A 13,464-nucleotide genomic window follows, 5' to 3' on the forward strand; every position below is an offset into this window, starting at 1 on the left:
CCGCAAAGGGTGATAGAAAGGATCAAGTTTCCAAATACATTCAACAGAAGGCTTACTATTGGCATAAGACGAATTGTACCCCCACATCTGCGATACAAGCACACATATAAGGAAGACTCAAATTCACTGGAATAGGTGTTGAGACAAGGGAGGTCCTCACTGGCAGAATGCCTGGAGACAAGCAGCCAGAAAGAGCATGGAAATAAAAAGACATCAGTTGACTTCAGGCCATACTATTAGCTTGTGCCACAAGAAACAGGAATAGATCAAATAGCCAGTCAAGCCAGCTCAAGCCAACTTCCACTTTCTTACTCACTCAAACCTTTACTGGGCTCATTAGGGAGCCAAAATGAAGATAGAGTGAATGGCAATAAGGGGTGAATCTCTCCTGGGATGAAGTCATTCCTAGCACAAATGGAAAGTTGTAGCTATTGAAGATCAATCATCTCAGATCAAGGACATCGCTACAGGAGGTCCATATAGCAGCGTTCCTAGTTCCATGGACCTTTAGCTGCTCATCAATAACCTTCATGCTACAAGGTCAAAACTGATTGGCAATTGCCGTGTTTAGCTCAATCTGCATATCAAAAATGAGTCTGTTCCCACATGGAGCAAGACCCAGACCACTTTCAGGTTTTGGCTAATAAGTGCATATGGTAAGTGTACTACACAAATTTCAAGCAACCCTCTCCAACAAAATTGCCTAATCTAACCACCTTCCTTTGACATTGATCATAGAATCCTTACAGTGTTGAAGCAGGTCACCCAGTCCATGGAATCAGTTCCTGGACACAGTTGGAGAGTTCACAAGGTCTCCAGGGAGCAGCAGAGCCCGTCAGGATACATGAGTATATGGTTTATATTTTAGATCCAGTTTCTGGACGCGGCCAGAGAGGTCACATATTTGGGCAGTTGCTTTACCCGAAACACTATTCGGGTAGGATCTCCCACCCATCTTCCTCTTTTAATCAAAAAAACAAGTTTGTGCGTCTTTTGGTAAGATGACAAATATCTTCTTTTTTGTTTCATTTGATTTTGTTTCCGACAGTCTATTTGGGAATTTAGAATAGCAGGAATGGAGGTTAGGGCAGTTGAATGTTCCTCTTGCAGTATGTGGGAACCTGTAGTGTTCCTGCTGTCTTCACTTGTAGGAAGAGCACCCAACTCCAGCTCCTTGAGGACAGTGTTAGGGAACTGGAACGGGATAAACTTCGGAACATTCAGGAGGCGGACGGGGTAATTGAGAGGTATTATACGGAGGTAGTGAAGAAGGTAGATGGGTTACCGTCAGGGGTAGGAAAGGGTACCGACAGCCAGTGCAGGGATATCCTGTGGTGGTTCCCCTCAACAACGGGTATATCATTTTGAATACTGTTGGGGCAGGGATGTGAGAGACTTACCAGTGGTAAGCAGTGGGCATAGGTCTCTGGCGCATGTTGCTCAGAAGGGAAGGGGGAAAGACGAACAGAGCTTTAGTCATTGAGGACTCCATATTTAGGGGATAGATAGGAGTTTTTGTGGGAGCAAGAGACTCACGATTGGTGCGACGCCTCCCAGGGCTTGTGATGTCTCTGATTGCGTTTTCGGGATCTTTGAGGGAGAGGGGGAGCAGCTTCAAGTCATGGTTCACATAGGCACCAATGATATTGGTAGGAAAAAAGGTGGCGATTGAAGAGAGAAATTCAGGGAGCTAGGGTGGAAGATGAGAGCTCGGACAAACAGTTATCGTCTCTGGTTTGTTGCCTGTGCCATGTGCTAGTGAAGCAAGGAACAGGGTGTGAGGGGAGTGGAACAAGTGACTGCAGCGATGGTGCAGGAGGGAGGGGTTTGGATTCTTGGATAATTGGAGCTCTTTCTGGGGAAGGTGGGACCTCTACAAACACGATGGTCTTCACCTGAACCACGGGGGTACCAATATCCTGGAGAGGAAATTTGCTAATGCTCTCGGTGGGGTTTAAATTATTGCAGCAAGAGGATGGCTTCCTAAATTGTAATTCCAGTGTACATGAGGTTGCGGGTAGTGAGGTCAGGGATAGGTTTACAAGATTGCGAGAGGGCACCGGCAATCAGGATGTTGGCTTGAAATGTGTGTACTTTGACGAGAGGACCATCTGGAATGAGGTGGGTGAACTTGCAGCATGGGTTGGTACCTGGGATTTCGATGTTGTGGCCATTTCAGAGACATGGCTAGAGGTGGAACAGGAATGGTTGTTGCAGATTCTGGGATTTAGATATTTCAGTAACAACAGAGAAAATGGTAAAAGAGGCGAGAGTGTGGCATTGTTAATCAAGGGTCGTATTATAGCAGCAGAGATAACATTTGAGGACTCATCCAGAGGTAGTTTGGGCTGAAAGTTAGAAACAGAAAATGAGAGGTCACCCTATTGGGAGTTTTCTATAGGCCTCAGAATTGTTCTAAGGATGAGAAGGGAAGGATAGCAAAGGTGATTCTCGATAGGAGAAAGAGTAACAGGATAGTTGTTATGCGGGACTTGAACTTCCCCAATACTGACTAGGAATACAATAGTGGAAGTAGTTTAAATGGGTCAGTTTTGTTCAATGTGTGGAAGGTTTTCTGACAGTATGTAGACAGGCCAACAAGGGGCAATGCCATATTGGATTTGAACTGGGGAATGAACCTGGCCAGGTGTTAGATTTGGAGGTAGGTGAGCACTATGGCAATAGTGACCATAATTCGGTTATGTTTACAATAGCAATGAGCTGGGAGAGGTATATACTGCAGGGGAAAAAGGTGTAACTGGGGGAAAGGCAATTATGATGCAATTAGGTAAGATTTAGGATGCATAGGATGGGAAAGGAAACTGCAGGGATGGACACACTTGAAATGTGAAGCTTATTCAAAGAACAGCTACTGTGGAGTGTTGATAAGTATATAACTATCAGGCAGGGAGGTAGTTGTTGAGAGAGGGAGCCATCGTTGACAAAAGAAGTTGAAGCTCTTGTCAAGAGGAAGAGTTATGTGAGGATGAGGTGTGAAGGCTCTGTTAGGGGAATTGAGAGTTATAAGTTAGCCAGAAAAGATCTAAAGAGAGGATTAAGAGGAGCCAGGAGGGGACATGAGAAGTTGTTGGCAGATAGGATAAGAAAAACCCTAAGGCCTTCTATAGGTATATCAGGAATAAAAGAATGACTAGAGTAAGATTAGGGCCAAAGATAGTAGTGGAAAGTTGTGTGTGGAATCTGAAGACCTGAGAAAGCACTTACGTTAGTGAGAATACAGAGATACAGGCTACAAGATTAGATTGGATTGAGGTTGACAAAAAGGAGATTTTCACAATTTTAGATGAGAAAATAGATGAGATCCTACCGCCAGATGGGATTCTTGGGGTAGCCAGAGAGGAGATTGCGGAACCTTTGGCTTCAATCTTTATGTCATCATTGTCGACAGGAGTAGAAGACTGGAGGATAGCAAATATTGTTCTCTTGTTTAAGATGGGGAGTTGGGACAACTCTGATAATTATAGGCCAATGAGCCTTACTTCAGTTGTGGGTAAGGTGTTGGAAAAGATTTATAATCATCCGAAACGGAATAATTTGATTAGGGATAGTCAACATGGTTTTGTGAAGGGTAGGTCGTGTCTCACTAACCTTATGGAGTTCTTTCAGAAGGTGACAAAACAGGTCATAGAGATGTAAAGCACGGAAACAGTTCCTTCGGTCCAACCTGTCCATGCCGACCAGATATCCCAGCTCAATCTAATCCAACCTGCCATGACCCGTTCCATATCCCTCCAAACCCTTCCTATTCATATACCCATCCAGATGCCTTTTAAATGTTGCAATTGTACTAGCCTTCATCACTTCCTCTGCAGCTCATTCCATGCATTATCACCCTCTGCTGAAAAAGGTTTTCCTTAGGTCTTTTTCATATCTTTCCCCTCTCACCCTAAACCAATGCCCTCTAGTTCTGGACTCCCCCCACCCCAGGGAAAAGACATTGTCTATTTATCCTATCCACATCCCTCAATTTTGTGAACCTCTATAAGGTCACCCCTCAGCCTCCAATGCTCCAGGGAAAACAGCCCCAGCCTGTTCAGCCTCTCCCTATAGCTCAAATCCTCCAACCCTGGCGACATCCTTGTAAATCTTTTCTGAACCCTTTCAAGCTTCACAACATCTTTCCAATAGGAAGATGACCAGAATTGCACACAATATTCCAACAGTAGCCTAACCAATGTCCTGTACAGCCGCAACATAACCTCCCAACTCCTGTACTCAGTACTCTGACCAATAAAGGAAAGCATACCAAATGCCTTCTTCACTATCCTATCTATCTGCGACTCCACTTTCAAGGAGTATGAACCTGCACTCCAAGGTCTTTGATGAAGGTAAGACAGTTGATGTGATGTGACAGTAAGGCATTTGATAAGGTTCCACATGGTAGGCCAATGCACAAAATAAGGAGCTTCGGGATTGAAGCTGATCTAGCAGTTTGGATCAGAAATTAGCTAGCTGAAAGAAGAGAGAGGCTGGTGGTTAATGGGAAATACTCATCATGGAGCTCAGTTACCAGTAGTGTGCCGCAACGATCTGTTTTGGGCTACTGCTGTTTCTCATTTTTATAAATAATCTGGATGTCGGTGTAGAAGGACGAGTTAGTAAATTTACAGATGACATCAGAGTAGGCAGAGTTGTGGATAGTGCCGAAGGATATTGTGGGTTAGAGAGGGACATAGGTAAGATGCAGAGCTGAGCTGAGAAGTGGCAAATGGAGTTTAATTAGGAAAAGCGTGAGGTGGTTCACTTCGGAAGAAATAACAGGAATACAGAGTACTGGGCTAATGGTAAGATTCTTGGTATTGCGGATGAACAGAGAGATCTTGGTATCCAGGTGCATAAATCCCAGAAAGTTGCCACCCAGGTTGATAATGTTGTTAAGAAGGCATAATGGTATGTTGGTGTGTATCGGTAGGGGGATTAAGTTTCGGAGTCACGAGGTCATGCTTCAGCTGTACAAGACACAGGTAGGACCATGCCTGGAGTATTCCGTGCAGTTCTGGTCACCACATTATAGGAAGCTTTAGAAAGGATTCAGAGGAGATTTACTAGGATGTTGCCTGGTATGGAAGAAAGGTCTTACGAGGAAAGGCTGAGGGAACTGAGGCTGTTTTCGTTGGAGAGAAGATGATTGAGAGGTGACTTAATTGAGACGCATAAGATAATCAGATGGTTAGATAGGCTGGACAGTAAGAGACTTTTTCCTCAGATGGTGAAGGCCAACACGAGGGGACATAACTTTAAATTGAGGTGGTATAGATTTAGGACAGATATCAGGGATAGTTTCTTTATTCACAGTAGTAGGGGCATGGAATGGTCTGTCTGCAACAGTAGTAGACTCGGTATCCTGCTCAGGAAACCAGAGCGCCCAGAGGAAACTCACAGACACAAGGTGAATGTGCAAACTCCACACAGGCAGCTGTGGGAAGGTGGAAACGAAGCCGGGTTTCCTTGGGTTGTGAGGCCGCAGTGCTAACCACTGAGCTGCCCATTTAATTGCATTAGCAATGTCCAAATCCCATCCCTGCCCTTCAGCAGGTGGACTGCAGTGATGAAAGAAAGCTACTCATCATAATGTTCAAGGGCAATAACAGATAACATTGAACGAAATCTACATTCCATAGATACACAAAAAAAGGAGCATATTTCTAGTTCAAGAATTGTTACTGTCAGTGTTTTTTGATTACATATAATATTTTTGCAAACAGAACACATTTGAAACCTGTTAAACTTAAAAATTTATGACAAACTCTCCTCAGTAAATTAACAAAGTCTGTTTCTAAAGAAAATCAAAGCAGTGCAAATGCTGGAAGTCAGAAACAAAAACAAAAATTGCTGGAAAAATCCAGCAGGTCTAGCAGCATCTGTGGAGAAAAAGCAGAGTTGTTAACATTTTGGGTTCCAGTGACCCTTTTTCAGAAGTGTGTTTTAACTCTTCATCCAACACAAAGTCAGGGTTTAAAAAGGATACAGTTTAATGGATACAGAATCAGGCTTCTTAATTTTGTCCTGCACTCCCATCTCTTTGAGCCAGGACATCCCTCCATCATCATCATCATCACTACTACCAGCTGGTTCTCTACATTAACATAAAAAAATATTATTAAAGTGTCAGTTAATCCTTCATGACTTGAGATGCATTAATGTCAAAATATTTAAAAAACGGAATCATCATATTATGGTGTCATAACCACTTTAACCTAGTTATATAAATTTGAATATATCATTTGATGTAGAATTCAATTACTTTTCTTGGAGAGAAGACCACAGTTCTGAGGAGTCAGTGGATTCTAATATTGAAAGCTTTCTGTCTGCACACACGCTGTCAGACCCATTAGGTTTCTCCAACACTTTGATTTTATTTCAGATCTCCAGCATCTGCAGTTTTTTTTTAAAAAGTTGATAATTGGCTTCCATGACTCTATAAACTTAATTACATCCAGTATACATTTCTTCAGCTTTCAATTGAGTGCCGGTTTATTAAAACATATTGGTGTATTAATGAATTGTATTTGTTTACGATTGTACTATTGATTTATAGTTACACACTACAGTATCTGGACTACTTTTCTGTTTTGATAAAGAATCCCAACTAAAACCATTAACTATTTCTCATTTTTCTGAATGTCTGCTTCCCCAGCTTCTACTTTCTTTTTTAAGTTAAAAAAAAACTATCACTGGACAACCTATGATAGCATGCACTTTTAGTTTGTCCACATTGTTTTGATTGGTCAGTTTAAGAGTCTATGTCAGTGTAGGACCATTGTCCCTTTATTCCAGGTGGTTTCTAGCAAATGGATCAAAAATTCATTCCACTCAGAATTCTAATATTAGAACAAATTTTTTTTTTTTTTTAAAAAAAGCAGTCCGTCTATTGGTAGATTAATTTGGTGGAGAGTATCTGGGTTCAATTTTCAGCATCATGTTTTGAATGACTATAGGTGGGTGAATATAGGAAATCAGGGTGATTTTTTTTCAAAGAAAAGCAGGATGAGATGCATAGCAGATATGTCGAAATGTTTCAGTTTTCTACCTGCAAGAAAAAAATGAAAGTTAATTTTCCTCACACAAGATGCTAACTTATTTCAAAGAATGATGCAGACGGTGTTTGGGTACAGTGCCAACCTTTCATGTAGCTTATCGACGTGCCTGTACCTCTTGTATACATGTATTGATTAGATTACAGTGTGGAAACAGACCCTTCGGCCCAACAAGTCCACACCGACCCGCCGAAGCACAACCCACCCATTACCCTACATTTACCCCTTACCTAACACTACGGGCAATTTAGCATGGCCAATTCACCTGACCTGCATATCTTTGGACTGTGGGAGGAAACCAGAGCTCCCGGAGGAAACCCACGCAGACACGGGGAGAACGTGCAAACTCCACACAGTCAGTCGCCTGAGTCGGGAATTGAACCCGGGTCTCAGGCGCTGTGAGGCAGCAGTGCTAACCACTGTGCCGCCCCAAATGAATGATAATTGCTCACAAACTATTTGACCACTTGGACAAAATGGAAATGGTAGCAGTGATAACACAATTGGACCACGAATTGACAGACCTGGCAAATGCTCTGGAGGTATTGGTTTAAGCTCCATCATGACAACTGGTGGAATTTAAATTCAGCTAATAATTTCAACTTCAGCAGATAGTTAAAATTTGAATAATCCTGGAATATGAAGCTCGTCTCACCAGTGCAGAAGTGATTTACAGCTAAAAGGCAATTGGTTTCATAAGAAAAAAACACCACCATTCTTTGGTATAGTTGAATCCACTGGGAAATGTCCATTTACTATTTATGAAATACACAAGAAACATGCTTAACATTTAAAGTGAGTGCAGATACGATGATTTTTATGAAGAAAATCTGATTAAAAAGGTAAAAAAAAATGAGAAATGAGAAATTTGAAGATGATCCTGGATGCACAAGCAGCACATTTCGGTTTTTGGGGTCACTTTGGTTCAGGATGGAGGCAAGTGGTTGGAATCAAGTTTTTTTTTAGGAATTTTAAATGAATGACTAATTTGTGGAAAAACTTTCAGGGAAGTGGTTACTGTTAATGACTGTTCATTTTATACCCAGTTGGAGATGAGAGTATTGGCTTGCTCACATGCCAATATTTAGCGGCAGCAACAACAATGCTGATGGAGGAAAAGAAAACTGAAGAGTGGTAAGAGGATCCCATCAACAAATAATATACTTTGATTGGAGACAGACAATGGTGTGGTGGTGGAAGAAAGGAAGCACAGTTGGAGAGAAAACACTTAGACATTCATATCCAATGACACAAAACTCAAGGCCAGACTTTTGAAATAAAATTGTATTGATATTCCTGGGGCTTAGTTTTACAAATGGATGGTTTAATGTAGCTTTATTCAATGAGGAGGTTTGATTCAGTTAGAGGCTTTGGTGACAGAATTGCTGGAAGTCCTACAATAATAAAAAAAACAGCTGCAATAAAGATACTGGAATTATCACAAATGTTTTGCTTGGTCTGCATCTACTCCATAAAAAGACATTAATTTGAACTTATTTTATTTTAGGTGTTATTTTAAAACTTAAATTTTCTTTGAAATGTGACTGTCAAAACATTTAAATTCAACTGATATACAAGATGTGTGCTAATAACATTTTTCACACCAATATGGCATTAAGGTAGACTTACTTGAGAACATCGGAGTTTTCTTCCTGTGTTTCAGGACCTAGAGTGTCTTTTCTCACACCTGTAATTCCATTTTTTTCTTTTTTCCCATTTTTATCATCTTCCAATAAGGGCAAAGAAAATATGATTCCTATGTAAAGACAGCATCATCATCATCAAGTACAGTATTGTGATCATGTTTGTTGCTGTTTTCAATGACCAATCAATCTCAACTGGAATATCAATAAGTGTCAACTGGAAGATTAACTCATCTGAGTGAATTGGGCAGAAAGAGGAGAAACATTACATAATGGAATATTATATGAGCAGTCTCAAAGAAATTTTAGATGTTAACACTGTGGAAACATTCAAAAATTCATCTCAGAAAGCCACTCAGATTTGTATCAATAGAATGCATGAATCAACATTGATTAAGCTCTGGTTAGAACATTGTATCCAGGAGGGCTGGTGAGTTTGAGTTATGAGAAGAGTTTGGTGCAGAGGATACTGGGGTGGGTTGTGGAGTGAGGAGGGAAGGTGAACATGATTGAGATGTTTAAAATTGTGGAGGGGCGCAGACAGGGTGGACAAGAGGAAACTTTTCCACTTGTTGGAGGGATCATTGGTTCTTGATTGAGGGATTGATTTAAGATAAGGGGAAGTGATTTAGAGGTGGTGAGGATTTCTTTTTCATCCAGAGGCTAGTGGGACCATATAACTCTCTGCCTGTAAATGTGGTAGAAGCAGAAACCTTCATATCATTTAAGTAATATTTATTTGTGCACTTGCAACACCAAGGCACGGGTCAAGTGCTAGAAAATGGGATTAGAATAGTTGGGTGGTTGTTTTTGGCTAGCGCTGACTTGTTGGGTTGAAGGGCCTTTTCCTGTGCTGCAGATCTCTTGTCACTGTATAACATGAGGGCCAACCCTGGACAGAAGGTTTTAACAGGGATTTTCCCAAAATAACAGTTTTACATATACATTGGATCTTACCTTCATTTTTCATAGCTTCTCTGAGACCCCTTGTTGTAGGTGAAATAACAGCTGTAAGCACACCACTTCCTGCAACTCCTGGTGCCCGGAACAGCACTGTAAATTGATAGGTGCAGAAGTAGAAATAGGGGCAAAGTTTGGCTCGTAGTAAATTGTATAATGAACTAAAGCTGAGCGACCTAGAGAAATTTAACAGAAAAAAGTATCAACTGAAACTAATCAAATTTATTTTTCTCTCAATCAAGTTCATTCGGCAGGCACTGCCAAAATTAAATTTTGATTTCTCTAGGAATTGGATTCCTATACAGTTTCTCAAGAGACCATTCAAGTGCGAGCTTAGGCAGTGTATACCATTCAACTTTTAGCTATTTTGAATAAAGCTGTTTGAATATGTTAAGACACATTTTCAGTGCAAGTGGGACTTGAAACAAGAATTTCTGACCCAGAGACAGGATACTATCACTGTGTCACAATAGCTCATACCATTCAATTTGCAAACACACATGAAACTGTGATTGGATCAGCAGCAAAGGAAAGAAAGATTCCCCCTTTTTAAATAATGCCAGCCATTTAAGAATGTCAAAGTACTTTTTAATGAATATAGCTTTTCCTCTGTATCGGAGGGGGCTCTGTTCGAGACCCACCACAAATGATGAAATTCATGAGTGCAGAGTTCGTTAATAAATAAATTAAAAATCAGATTATGCAATTTTTGCCTGTAGGTTCGGAACTTTGTTGTTACTTATTTCTCGGTGCGATAAGCAAATTTGTGATTTTGCAGAAACAGATGGTTTAATTTACATTACATTTGTAGTGCTGTGGTGTAATAAAATATAACTGCTAGGTTGTCCAAAATTTTTAACCACAAATAAACAAAAAACAGTTTCTAGGATGGTACTGAAAGTGGAATCTTGACCAAGACATGAGAACTTTCTCAGATTCTGAATGGAGGAGCTCTTTATGTTGACCTTAAGCAAGCTGACAAAAAAAAATACAGCAGGTAGTCCCAAAAGTGAGACAGACTCAGAATTTGACAACTGAGAAAGCTATTCAATCAATATGATGGCACATGGAGTAATAAACCAGCCTAGACCTTTGGTGTGCAAGAGTTCTCTAACAGGTATGAAATATGTCAAAATGCTTCAGAACAATTTGTACCTGCACATGAATACATTCCAATAGACTTTCGATCATTTGATTGTTAAGCATTATACAATTGAAGTTCATTAAAGAAAACCCCATACCATTCACTCATCAGCACTTGTTGGAGTTCCTCATCTTGTGACCATGGACTGTTCTTGCCTGCCATTTTCCGCTCTGCTCCTATTCGAGGAAAAAGTGATAGCCATGGCAGTGAGGGGTGAAGCCAGTACACAAGACTCTGCTGGAATGCACAGCGTAAATCTGTGCATGACCTTGGGTCCTAGGCATAAATAAAAATGAAAATGTTAAATTATGCTAAGAAATCTAAGGTAATTATCAAGTTAATTAAACACAACCCAATTTCAAAGATATATACATGGCTTGGGTGGGGGATGGTGGTGGAGGAGATTCAGTACGTTTAGGTACTATTTACATCATTAACATTCATTGGGCCAGTGTTTCTCTCTATTTCTCCATATAATTTATAGAACAGAGTTCCTGTGGCACATTGGTAATGTCCCAGGAAACCCACGGTCAACTGACATTTACTCCTGAGGTGTGTAGCAATATCTCTGAACAAGTTCATTTAAAGTATCTAAAGTGCTGGGTTCACCGGCCCTCGGTGGGTAGTGCTTGTTCATTGTACTTTAAAGAGGAGCTCTTCTGAACTGAGACACCCGGGTCAAGTACCACCTGCTTCAGAGGTGTGTAGTGACATCTCTGAACAGGTTGATTACAAAAATAGATTAAAATTAAAAAAAAATTAAAAAAAAAATCAGCTTAATGAGGCAAAGGAGGAAAACTATAAAGAAGCAATACACTGCTGGAAGTCAGCCCCTTTGAATTTCAACTTGGGCAATTAGGTAGGGAGCACACCCTCTTGTAAATGAACTTTCCAGGCTGGGTAAAAGTCTCTGAATATCCAGAGCAATTTTATTACCTCTTTTCATCCATCCACTTTTTAATCAGCATAACGACAGATCCTATAAATCCTTTCTCGCCAGTGGTTAATTTCATTTAGAAACTGTTATCAGGTCGCCCCTCAACTTCCATCTTTCCGATGAAAACAATCAGACTTTATCCAACCTCTCCTCATAATTAAAACTCTCCAGGCAAAGCATCATTCTTGTAAACTTTCTCTGAACCTTCTCCAAAGCACCCATGCCCTTCTGGTACTGTGGTGACCAGAAATATATGCAATACTCAAAACGTGGCCGAACTAAAGTTTTGTACAGCTGTAACACAACTTGCCAACTTTTATATTGGATGTCCTGGCCAATGAAGGCAAGCCTGCTGTATGTCTCCTTGACCACCTTATTCATCGGTGTTGCCACTTTCAAGGATCTGCAGACCCATACTGTATTGATGTAATACTCATTGTTTGTAACTGTTGAATTACTTTTTAAAATGTCTTCTATTATTTCTAAGAAAAATGCCATACTTCTGCCACAACATAGTAGAAGTTTCTGTTGGCAAGGTACTTTTTACTGATCTGATCTTTTTAGCTTCCCGAGCAACAATTATCATTCACACTGTGTTCAGCATTTCTGAGGGCAAAGAAGCATGTTGTTTTTGAGCTGATCTCTATGTTCAAAATTGCTTTACTTGGAAGGTAAATTATCTGTTATGTCTTGGTCCTTCAGTTTTTCTTCAAACCTTGTGCCATTAGCCTTGCTTCAGCCTTTTAAGTCCCACCGAGATATGTTTTCCACGCATATCCATCTATGCAATAGGGTTACCTGCCCTCTATCTGGCACCTTGGTATACACCTCAAATTTGCTTCAACTTTGTAACACTTGCTGTTTCGCAACTTTTATTTGCTAGTCTTCTATATTTGTTGCAGCCACTAATATGATCTGATGACACAGACTTCTGCTGCTGGTGGCATTTCTGCTGTGTATGATATTCCTAGATATTGTTAAGCTCCATTCACTGTCTTGTCTTTACCACTTTCTAGAACATTGATCTTCCTCACCTATTAATACGATTCCTTTGAACAGTCTGATCTCATTCTAGGTGTCAGATAGGGGACAGCTAGCCCAATCACATAAATGAACGTGCATAGAAAAAGTGTCTCTTGGTGGCTGAACTCTTTCTTGGGACACCTTTACTTCTACAACCATTGTCCAAGTTTAAACTATTCTTTATCTATTTAAAAAAAACTTAATTCTCCTGCAATCAAAGGGCTAAACCGCTTGCTCTTCATCATGCATTTCCAACTTTTATTCTATTTCCTAGTGACCTTCCCACTCTACTTATAACATTCACACTTTTCCATTGACTGGACCTTTCTGGCAAATATTTGACTTTAGTACCCAATTTTGAGGCCTCATTTTGATCATCAGACAAAAGGTCAATTGCAACAGTTTGATTGTTATAGCTGTGGTACCATATTTGATTAGAAACCTGTCAATATGACATTTCTATTCAAAAAAAGGGAGGCAAAAACTGATTAACTTAATATCTATTGTTGGAAGTAAGGAATGTAGCAGCACCTTTGGAAAAATCATAACATGATCAAGCAGGTTCAGCATGACGTCATGAAAGGGATATTATGTTTGAGTTGGAGCTTTCCCAAGCAGGTTTCAACCAGAGTGGATAGTGGGGACCTGGTGTGAGCGAGAGAGAACAAGAGCAAGAACGAAAGGAAGGGATGCTTTCAA

At 40.5% G+C, this 13,464-nt stretch overlaps 1 protein-coding gene across 2 annotated transcripts in view; it reads right to left on the reverse strand.

Annotated features, from left to right (window-relative positions):
• Positions 1 to 13,464, reverse strand: part of LOC132821151 (protein downstream neighbor of son homolog) — a 35,113-nt gene that overhangs the window by 9,663 nt on the left and 11,986 nt on the right. The window contains exons 4-7 of one of the 2 annotated variants that reach the window (XM_060833747.1): positions 10,903 to 11,081; positions 9,659 to 9,837; positions 8,688 to 8,784; positions 5,990 to 6,097 (exon numbers count right to left, since the gene is read on the reverse strand). In XM_060833747.1, coding sequence (XP_060689730.1) covers positions 5,990 to 6,097; positions 8,688 to 8,784; positions 9,659 to 9,837; positions 10,903 to 11,081 — 563 coding nt within the window. Of the gene's footprint in view, positions 1 to 5,989; positions 6,098 to 8,687; positions 8,815 to 9,658; positions 9,838 to 10,902; positions 11,082 to 13,464 lie in introns of both variants that reach the window. The other variant, XM_060833746.1, reaches the window with a different exon arrangement.

Source organism: Hemiscyllium ocellatum, chromosome 12 (genome assembly GCF_020745735.1).
Source record: "Hemiscyllium ocellatum isolate sHemOce1 chromosome 12, sHemOce1.pat.X.cur, whole genome shotgun sequence".
NCBI classification, from domain to species: Eukaryota; Metazoa; Chordata; class Chondrichthyes; order Orectolobiformes; family Hemiscylliidae; genus Hemiscyllium; species Hemiscyllium ocellatum.